The sequence below is a fragment of the Aethalodelphis obliquidens genome, unplaced genomic scaffold, assembly GCF_003676395.1.
Source record: "Aethalodelphis obliquidens isolate GAN/ISIS:26980383/991018 unplaced genomic scaffold, ASM367639v1 scaffold46, whole genome shotgun sequence".
Lineage (NCBI taxonomy): Eukaryota > Metazoa > Chordata > Mammalia > Artiodactyla > Delphinidae > Aethalodelphis > Aethalodelphis obliquidens.
The window spans coordinates 12183669-12195120 of record NW_020837990.1 but is presented as its reverse complement, the minus strand read 5'-3'; the positions used below and the strand labels follow the sequence as shown (position 1 = coordinate 12195120).

At 40.0% G+C, this 11452-nt stretch overlaps 1 protein-coding gene across 6 annotated transcripts in view; it reads right to left on the bottom strand.

The window, feature by feature from the left end:
• Nucleotides 1–1613: 1613 nt before the first annotated feature.
• The window catches only part of ALG9 (ALG9 alpha-1,2-mannosyltransferase), a 96224-nt gene continuing 86385 nt past the window's right edge, over nucleotides 1614–11452 (bottom strand). For 4 of the 6 annotated variants that reach the window (XM_027082334.1, XM_027082339.1, XM_027082338.1 and 1 more), the window contains exons 15-16: nucleotides 3577–3695; nucleotides 1614–3287 (exon numbers count right to left, since the gene is read on the bottom strand). In XM_027082334.1, coding sequence (XP_026938135.1) covers nucleotides 3250–3287; nucleotides 3577–3695 — 157 coding nt within the window. In that variant the 3' untranslated portion in view covers nucleotides 1614–3249. Of the gene's footprint in view, nucleotides 3288–3458; nucleotides 3696–11452 lie in introns of those variants that run through there. The other 2 variants (XM_027082335.1, XM_027082337.1) reach the window with 2 other exon arrangements.

Here is an 11452-nt window from a genome sequence, read left to right as displayed (position 1 = left end):
ATTTAGATTTATCAAAACACCAGAGAGCCTCTGAAATCCAACAATGCCATATGGAAGTCAGATCTTTCTTTTGCAAAAAAATTACAGCTGAGCACATGTCCATTTATCTGTTTACCCAAGGCATTTAATGTAGGAGCCTAAGAATGAATTAATACATGAGCTTAATATGCCTGTGGAGGCAAAGATTAAACTGCCTCTTTTCGCTCTTCAGAGAAAATAAAATTAACCAAATTTAAAGCAGAGCTGCCCAACACTGGCCAGAAGACAGCACAATCACAATGAATTCTTATTTCAATAAATCCTACAAAATGCAAAACACAATAAAGGATTTCCATTTGTGCTTTGCCCAAATGGTCAATCTGGATCTAATGCTGCAGAATTACATGGGGTTTGGAAGGTTCTTTCCCAGAACTCCAAACTAGAAAAAATGACCCAAATAAATTGTTGGGATCAAGAACCACCTTGATTTAAAACAGAGAATCAGTTTCTAAACTTGAATTCAGTAATAAAGAGTGTGGGCTTCCCTTTAATGTTATAATCTCAAGAGATTAAAATGAGTGGTCTTTCTTATCAGATGACACCTACCAGTTGACAGGTATACTTCGATAGCAGATGCTACTACACAGGCTGGTTCAGTAACAGGACTCAGTGTTGTGAGATCTGGGGTTCAGACAAGGCTGCTTAAGATCCAGAGATCAGAGAGCCCTGGGACTGCCAATACACCCAACTCCCTCGCTCAGCTCTACAATCAAAGCTTATTACCAATAAGCTGTAGACCTTCATTCATTCCTTGATAGTCAACAATCTGTGGAGAAAAACGTACCTGAGATACTTTATCCTTACAGTGAGCAGAGCGGTCAGCTCATGCTGAACACTGATTCTCTGGAGGAGAAATGCTACTCTCACCAAGTGTTTTGAAACTCTCTTCCCAGGCAAAGCTAACCTCCCTGTATTGCTGAGGTGGAGATGTTTTTGTTTTGTTTTTTGTGGTACACGGGCCTCTCACTGTTGTGGCCTCTCCCGTTGCGGAGCACAGGCTCCGGACACGCAGGCTCAGCAGCCACAGCCCACTGGCCCAGCCGTTCCGCGGCATGTGGGATCTCCTGGACCGGGGCACGCACCCACGTCCCCTGCATTGGCAGGCGGACTCTCAACCACTGCGCCACCAGGGAAGCCCAGGTGGAGATGTTTTAACGCGTTTATATATCATGTGAAAAACACCTTCACAACAAAAAACATTCATTTTTATATCCCTTACCTATCGAAATTGGCAGAGTGTTCTGCAATTTACTGTGCTCTCACTAAAGATATTCATAGAACAGAGCAAACTGAAATCAGGTTTTAAAAGGGATAGCAACTGATATTCCCAAGGAATACCTAGATTGATCATGACCTTTTTTGTGCTATATTACAGTAAGTTCTTGCTTAGAAGGCTTTTTTTTTTTAACATGCAACATGATAAAATGGATCAGTACTGTACCACTTTGATTAGAAAAAAACCACTCACCATGGACCTCCATTACTGTACCTTCTCATTTACCTTGGCAAAAAAAAGAGCTCTAGCCACTGTGAAGGACAGTGCACTATTACTGCAGGTATGGCAAGATCTTTCACTAGAAATTCTCTGTCCCATAGTCAGACCACATGTGCCAATATCTGCCTTGGGAAACAGTAATCAAGTATTGAAAATTAAATACAAAAATCCTTAAAGCAGCTAGTGGGACCCCAGTTTATCTTCACTCTCCAGTTATCATTGTTCATGCTATCTAGACCTACTGACTCACAATTCTTCAACCCCTCCCCAGATATTCCTTTAGAGGGGATCCGAATGAGGACTCTTCATATGGTAACTAGCCATTTCTTCCCTTGTCACTTCTCCTCTCTTGGGATCAGTTCCTACTGAAAATCCCTTCTCTTTGAAAAATGAAAGATAGAAACTCTGAAAAATGAATGCATCCTATTTGCAGATACTAGACACAATCACCCTTAGGGAAATAAGGCACTATAACGTGACCCCAGATTGACTGTAGGAATGGAACTTGTATTGGATCCTGTGTGGCTGCAAAGGAGCCTGACTTCCAAACATGAGCACTACTTTCCTGCCACAGGCCAGGCTGCATCCCGGAGTACCGCTATGATGGTCTAACCAACAGGCAGACTGGAGGCTCCAAAGAACTCACAGAAACACAGATAAAATTCTTCCTTAAAATAGAAAGTTACGTTATCAATTAGGTCTCTGGCCAACCTCATCATTCTTTCAAGTAATGTTCTCATAGTCAAGTGAGGAGTACGGACGAGCACTGGATGAGAAGTTAGGCAACCCAGGTTCTGGTCCTAGCGCTACTACTTATTGGCTGTGTGGCCTTGGGCAAGTCACCTTACCTCCCCCTGCCCCCTGCCCCATAGTCTCAGTTTCTTCATCTGTAAAATGGGGATAAAACCACTTCCTTTGTCTACCTCACGTCATGACTGTGAGGATCAAATGAGATAATGTGAAAGTGCTTTGTAAACTATGAAATACTGTGTGTAAAAGCAAAGTAAGGTATATACTTATGTTTTAATTAAGTCCTTATCATTGCCTACTTGACTAGAGGTGCCCCATGCAGGATGTGCTTTGCAACAGACATACTCAAAAACAGGTGCCATGAATATACACTGGTCTTTCTCACTAGGGTTGTTTAAAAAGGGAGATTCTTAATTTCCTCAGAAACGGCCTCAGAATAAATTACTTTAAAATGTGATGTCATCCAAATCTACCAACTGATAGAGTTGATTTTCTCCACGTATGTCCTGTACAGTTATAGTCTGGTCTGTTGATACCTTTATGCAGGGAAGTCTTGAATTCAAGAAACAGCATGCTAAAGCTTAAAAACAAACAAACAAAAACCCACACCCATATAGTTATAGTTTGTTGTAAAGGAAATAAGATGAAAGCAAGAGGCATCCTATGTAATGAAATTAAGCCACAGTTCCTCAACTGGTTGCATTTTTCCTGAGATACCTCCAGGGTAGGGTCCTGGTCCTGTGACATGCTTTAGAAAAGCTTAGTCTTGCCGGAGGTGAAAAGGACATGTAGGTTGGCAATTAGGCTGTGGTCATTTTCAGCACTAGGATTGGAACGAGGTCGTCTGCTAGGAGCTGCCAAAGAGCTTTGGTGGAGAAGCTCATACGGCCCAAGGGAGGCTAGTTCTTGGATGCCAAGCCAGAGTGTGTAGAACAGCTCAACACAGCCATCCAGTCTCGGGATTTTCAATTCTTCCTGAAAGTTGGTTCTACTCTTCTCCGGTCTAGTAAATAATTGAACAGAAGAAAAACAATGAGATGTGGAGCAATGTATCTACCCGGACTTTAGGGCCTTTCTCCACCTAGCTGCACAAAGTGTACATGCAGAACAGAGACACACATTAAGAAGTGAATGTGATTGACTCTGACAAGCCCAAAGAGCCCAGATTCCAGTATTCTTGTCAGATGGCTTTTATTACAAATGTTACAAACGATGACTTGGAGGGAGTCCTGTCAGTGGAATTACCAGTTAACAGGATGGTTGTCCTTTGGGGCCACAGGCATGGTGCTAACCTCCACTTTTCTTCCTGATTTGCTTTCCTTTCCGGGGTTTGAGGATGGTGTAGTTTGCATACACTGTATACTGATCTGACAGGAAGGGAACATAGAATGCCCGCAACAACTTTGAAGATCTGAAAAACAAGAGAAAAAAGAAAAGACAGAATTTTATCATTTGAGAGAATTTACTAATGTATTGAAAATGATTAAAGGAAATAAACAAAGTGCTATGGTGAGGATATTTTATACAAGCAGCACAGAAAAGTCTGTTATTTAGCTACTAGATCTTGATAAAAGACTTACTCAAGACCAAGTACCTTCTTACCTGCACCCAAATGATAGCCTCTCTATTAAGCCACAGGATATCCTTCAGAATAGCTCTAGGTCTGCACTTTGCATTAGAATTTGCCATAGAAAAATTCCAATTCAATCAAAGGACTGCTATTACAGAAATAAATTCTTAATACCTCAAAGGTTTCTGTACCTAAGAAACTAATGTAGAGATGCCAAAATGCTCAAATGATCCTGACTCTGGCTCTAAGTTTTCCTGGAGAGCTGGAGAAAACTGTGTTCTGGGCTTCCTGTGCGTACTGTTCTGGCAATTCTTAAGTCAAAGAGAGAATCTTTTTACTTTTTACTAAAATATAGATAGGAACAGCTAAAAACCTGAATTTCTCACAAGTTTCTAAAGAATCTGAAAAATACCTCACATTTATTGAATACCTAGTATTGAACAGGCACTGGTGCTTATACTTTTAAGGATATTATTTAATCCATCTGATAACACTATGAGGAAAGTGATATTATCCTTATTTTATATATAGGAAAATGAGACTTACATAGATTAAGTAACTTGACCAGGGTTACACAGTAAGTGATAAAGCCCTCATTCAAATCCAGATTTGATTCCAGGTTCTGCACTCTTACCACTCTGGTTTATCCTGCATCCCAGGAACAGGCTAACAGGATTCATCACTTACTAGAAAAAGCGGCAGTGATAGTTTTAAATTCTATACAAAGTATTACTTCTTGACTATGGTTTCTGAGTCTAAAAACCAAAAGTTGGCCCTGAAACTGCCAACCTAAATGAGGTAGCTGAAGGGTGTTCCACTGCCAGTCCTTTTCCAGACTCTCAACTTGTAAATGTCATGTCAACGTGGCATTTGTACTGGCAGCCTACCCCTGAGTTTGGCAGACTCCTGCAATGCCTGCACACAATGATATCGTGCTTGGCATACACACCTCTTAGAGATTCTCCCCAACTGGGATGCTGGCAGTGCTCTGTGCTCTACAGAGATGCACTTCACTTCAACAGCTAACAGCTCAAGGGCTTTGATAGAGAAAAGAGGCTTAGAAGAGAGACACACGAGATAAAGCAGGGCTCCTGCAAACAAAATGAACAGGAGGAGGAAGCACCTACCTCAGTCAAAAAGAAGTTAATTTATTCTTTCTGTCCGTGCTGTACAGATAAGGGGAAGGTCAGAACAGAAAGTTGTAAGCTGGAGCAAACTCCTGCAGGCTTCAGTGTAGTAAAGAAAGGCTAAACCGAATTAAACGTTATTTCCATTCCAGTTGACTCCACACTAAAAGCTTCACTAATACAGTCAGTATATATTTCCGGTCAACTCAGTCCTTGGTATAACATTAGGTCCATTGGGCCCAATTTTACTTTCTTTTTGGAACTATTCCTTACTATTTGGAAGGACTGTTATTTCATAATTTTATTCTTCTTAGAGTCTTCCAAACAACAAAGGGAAATTATACTTACTATCAAAAATAGAGTAAAACTCATTCTATCTTGTAACTACCATATGGGTCCAGCACAAGCTTTTATAAATTTAAGCTATATTATTGAATCTTAGTGGTCTTTTTTTTTCCCTACATCTTGGATTATTTACAACTGTGCTTTAAAAAAAAGACAAATGATAAGAGAAAGGAAGAGTGATGAAATCCCCAAAAAGGATGATGCAAAAGTGATTCAATTATATTATCCTTCAATTTTCTCACTGCACTGTCCAAAGTATGCATCATCTTTCAATAAGGTGCAAAAGACTTGAGACACTATCTTTGTAGTCTGCACTTAGCTTTAATTGAGCACTGCTGAGAGTTCAGAATTTTAAAATTTTCTGTCCATAATGCCAATGAGAAGAAAACTGACAGAGGAAGACATTTCACAATTAGACAAATCAGAAGATGAATGCAAAGAGACAAATAGCAGCAATTAAGACTCTAATGATGATGGTAACATTTATCATAAAGGCAAAATTTCACACTATGAGTCTTTAGATGACCACATACTAGACAAATTTTCTAACTCAAGAAATGATGAGTGAACAGTGTATTTCTAAGAACAAAAAGGAAATAGGTGTTCTCATTCAGTTAGTCATTCAACAGGAAGGACTTTGGAGGGATTCAGAATGAGCCTCCCCAAAGCATACAGCTAGCATGCAGATTATTTTGAGTTGAAGATAAGGCCCAAGATACACAGGAAGAACTTTCTACCTCCCCCTTAACTACCTGAAAGAATCTAGGTAGGGAAGCTGGCTCAGAGAGGGAGGTATTACCAGAGATAATTTTTTATCTGAATGACATATCTGTGTGGCAGGGAAAACATCTGCCCTTCTTACTGTCCTGTGAATGACCCTCCTCCCCTCCAAAGCCCCAGGCCTCTATCCTGTTCCTTAGCTCAGGATGGCATATAAGCCTCAACGGCCTGAGGCTTGTCTTTGGGTCTCTCATTTTTATGGGGCTCCTGTACATATGAAATTAAATTGGCTTTTCTCTTGTAAATCTATCTTACATCAATTTGGTTATTAGGCCAACCAAAAGAACCTAGAAGGGTAGAAGGAAAAGTTTTGCTCCCCTACGACTTCATCATGCAATATTTTGCAACAAGAACTTGGACTATCCTGTTATGCTAAAAGGGCATATGACTACATTCTTTTATCTTTTATGGGGTCTGTGTGCCAAATTCTATTTGATACAGTTCATGAGTGGACAAATGCTGAGGGCAGGTTAATATATGAAAGTGGCTAGAAGGATACAGATAATAAAGAAGTAAAAAATCCAAAACATTGATCATTTTGATTGATGTTTATAAATCTAAAGATGAAAGTGTTTAAATTATGGAGCAAAGAAGATAGCTGTCTTCTCTTCAACAAAATTACGAGCCATTTAAGGTTTCAAAAAATTCTTCAAGTTTTGCATTTTGATAATACAAATGCAGGAAGAACCAGAAGTAACAAGCTAGAACCTATTAGAGATGTATCTGAAGTCTGGAGCCAGTATTTTCAAGATGTATATATTCCAGGTTCATGCATGACAGTTGATGAGTAGTTAGTTGAGTTCAGAGGTACCCATTTCAGGTATGTATATTCAAAACCAGAAGAATATGGAATAAAGATTGGGGTTGCTACATTTATATTATTATTAAAATTTCAAATGAAGTTTTTTTAACTATCCTTCCATTATTCTTATAAGTTATTTTTAAAATAACTAAAATATATGAAAACAAACAGGGTCTATTGGGCCAAGACAGCAAATGGTGATGATTATTTTTAGGCTGATAGGTCATGCCAAGGAGTTCATTCTAAAAGATCATTTCAGAAAACTATCTTGGGCTATACATGGGACATAATCATCATCAAAAATACTGACCTCCCTAAAATGGAAGAAGGGCCACTATGTTTTACCGTTGAATGCAAAAGGCAAGCTGAAACAAAGGTAAAAAAATAAAAGAGATTGGGACAAAATATTTACCATACATTAACAGAGGAAGAGTACCTAGAATATATAAAGTATTCCTGCATTCACTAAGACAAACAACTCAAAAGGAAAAAAATGACAAAGGACATAAACAGAGAAAAGAAATGTAAATGGCCAATAACCATATGAAATAATGTCCAATTTTACTAGTAATTGGGGAAATGTAAATCTAGATACAATTTTTCAATAATCAGGTTTGCAAAAGTTTAGAAGTCTGACAGTATCAAACACTGGCGAGAAATTAGGAAATTGATATTGCCAGTAAAAGTGGAAACCTGCAAGAGCCATTTGGAAAGGCAATTTTAACAATACCAATTAAAACAAAAATTATGCAGTCCCTATGATATAGCAGATGATTTTTATTTTGTACTTTGCACCATATTACTTTTTTTTAACAACCTACTTTGTTTTCCATTTGTTACATAGAAAATTTCGAATATATACAAAAGTACATGAAATATATTACTTGTAATAATTTTTAAAAACCAGTAGACAAAGTTAAATAAAGGAAACCTCAAATCCTTAAAATGAACAAACAAAAAAAACCCCTATGTGCTTACTGTGTGTAGAGCTTTGTGTGCTAGCCCTGAAGCCTCTGTTCTCAAAGAGCTAATAATCTATCGTTGGAAGAAACAGAATATGAATGACATAACCATAATGTAGCATACACTAAATATTAAATAGCTGATACAGAAGTTCAAAGTGATAATACACATATTCAGAAGAGAGAACAAACACTGAGGGTTGCACAGGTGTGGAAGAAGCATTTACTATACATTATTCCATTTTGTCCATCCAACATTCCAAGGTACACTAGGCAAAAAAAAGCAACTTGCCCATCCATAACCAAATCTATAGGCAACTCAGGTTAAATGCTCTGTCCACTCAGCAACAACTGGAGAATGGCTTGAATAAAATCCAAACTCTAATGATCTACAAAGCCATAGGAGATCTAGCCCTCACTTACCTGTCTCACCTCACCTTGTGCCATTTTCTTCCTTGCCCACTACACTCTCACCATACCAGCCTCCTTTCAAGTTCCTCAAAATTACAAGTTCTTTCCTACTCTCAATGAGGATTTCAAAGTCCCACTGAATGTGTGGTTTGCAATAACCATCTTGCTAAGGACAAGCATGTGTTTGTCCCAAGAGACCCAAGAAGCACTGGGATTCTCCCATGCTTCCTCAGTGTATAAGCATAAGAAATTCGGCATCAAATTCTAGATAATGTGTTCAGGAAGCAAGGAGGCATTTCTAATTAAGCCTGAACACAAAACCATATAAGAAGTGGGAACTAAATGTAAGGAGAAGTTAAGTAAAATTTATCATCAGTGCTTCGTACTGGAAAAATCCTTACTAGAAGATGAACCTTCTTTTCTCTTGCAGATTTTGCTTATGATTTTTAATAGCATTGTCTGTCTTTAACACCTAAAGCCACTAATTTCTTCCAGTGGATGAAGTGAATAAACAATCAACACATACACTTCGGAGCTGGGAAGGGAAGATTCTGTGATTTTTTTTTAAAACCAAAAGACGAAGTTGACATGAATCCTTCATTTCTAATACTATAGCTGCTGTTCTAGATTAATTTCTTTCCCATCAGTAGCTTTAATATGTTAAGCCTGACTAAGGCCTTTCAAATTGTTATATTGTATGATTGCTGGAAGAAGGGAAATCAAATTGGTTATTTGCCTTTGTGAAAGAAAAGAGCATTGGAATAACATGCATGTGCACACATTCAGACACGTGGAAACAAAGATCAGACTGAATCACAAATTAGAACAAAACTAATGCCGATCAAAACTCATACAACGTCCGTAATAATGTGAAATGCCGAAGTATTGCCCTAGGGAAGCACAGGTAGCATAATTGAGGGAGACGCAAAATATGTGCCTCTATCGTGGACATTGAAGTACTTCCCCTCCCAGTGAGAAAGTCACTCAGGCAATTCAAGGATGAAACAGACGTGAACAAAGCGATTGCCTGAATAGCATAATTAGCTGATAGCTCAGAATGTTTTCTAATTCAATTACCAGCCCTACTTATCAGGGCTGGGGAGCACTCTGCTGTGGAGATTTCAATCTGCTCTTGCTGACGTCAGTGGAAGACTGGCTGCTGGTCCCTGATGTCACCAGTTCAACAGACACAATGGAAATGCTGGGTCAATTTTTCGTTTTAAAAAGAAAACGTCCTAGTACTCAGGTTTTCTTTTATTTTTATCTATCTATCTCTCCATCCATCCATCCTTCCATCCATCCAAACATTACTATCCATGTAAACCTGTAGTCTGAGCTCACTGCCAGTTCTCTTTCTTTTTAAAGCTAGTTCCCTCTCTTTTTGTCTTTGTCTCTTGTTCTCTCTTGCACTTAGTTCACAGTTCAGTGACAGACTTCCACAACCCTCAGAACAGAACTGGCCTTTCAGAGAAATCATCAGTTCTGAAGAGAATCTCAGAATTCCCTCAAGACTTAATCTTAGTCACAGTCAGTCTTTAGTCTCATATCAAGCGTTTAAGAACTGCTCAAAAAGCTGATATGCAGCAAAAATGTGGCTGGTCTTTAATATTCTCTAATAGGAAATGGGGTGAGAGACTACTCTCATGGTAAGTAAGACAGACGTGACATTTATCACTTCTCCAAAATAAAGAAATGGACACAGGAGTTACATGCTATATGTTAATTCTCCCCTAGAATATCAGTCCCTTGAAGACAGAACTTTACCTGTCTAACTGCTGTACTCCAGCGTTTAGAACAGTGCCACAGAAAGTGCTCAATAAATATCCTGTGAATGAATGAATGACTACACCCTGACTCTTAAATCAGAGCATCTAGTTTATCTCCCTCGCTTCTGGCAATATTCATCATCTACAAGGAAAGTGAAATATCAAAAATATGAATCTCTTCTTTCTCATCTCTTCTCAACCAATTCAGTCCTAAAGTCATCAGATGGGGCAGAGCAAAGTAGGAGTCTTCAGTGTGCACATGGGGAGGGGGAAGCTGCAGTGGCCATTGGGATCTTAGAGCACAAGTGAGATGCAGAGGGCATCCATATCACAGCGAAGAGAATATATATATATATATATTTTTTTTTTTTTTTTGCGGTACGCGGGCCTCTCACCGTTGTGGCCTCTCCCGTTGCAGAGCACAGGCTCTGGATGCGCAGGCCCAGCGGCCATGGCTCATGGGCCCAGCCACTCCATGGCATGTGGGATCCTCCCGGACCGGGGCACGAACCCGTGTCCCCTGCATCGGCAGGCGGACTCTCAACCACTGCGCCACCAGGGAAGCCCGAGAATATATTTTTTCCCCAAAAAAGTTTTAATCTTTTTTTTGGTGGGGAGGGAGGCTTCACACATCAAGGGTTTAAAAAACAAAATCTGGTAAAAGTAGATGAGAAACACCTGTAGGACACACCTGTACAACACAAATGGCCTAAATGTCAGTAAAACAGGAGCCAGGGGAACCGACAGTGACTGAAGGAACAGGAAGAGGAGAGACAAGAGACAAAACCACAGAGAATACTGAAGACTCTGACAAAGTGGAAAAAAGCATTCAAATCCATTTTAAAGCATTGTGCTGGCCGTACAAATCATTTCTGCAGACCTGCATTTCTCAGTCTTTGCTAGGGCTTCATGGAGCTGATCAGATTACTCTCACACTCCATGTTTCGTATCATCTTCTGGTTCCTATTTCCTTTATTGTCTCGTTTTCCTCCCCTCCAGCCTCTCACTTTATGACCCAGCAACACAGAACTACTTGCACCCTCCCATTTCTTACCTAGCAAAGAGAACATTAATGCAAAAGGTCAAGAAACCTCTCCAGGGACTTCCCTGGTGGCACAGTGGTTGAGAATCCGCCTGCCAATGCAGGGGACACGGGTTCGAGCCCTGGTCCGGGAAGATCCCACATGCCGCAGAGCGGCTGGGCCCGTGTGCCACAACTACTGAGCCTGTGCTCTAGAGCCCACGCACCACAACTACTGAGCCTGTGCGCCACAACTACTGAAGCCCGTGTGCCCTAGAGCCCATCTGCCACAACTAAGCCCACACGCTGCAAATACTGAAGCCTGTGCACCGTAGGGCCCACGTGCTGCAACTACTGAAGCCCAGGTGCCTAGAGCCTGTGCTC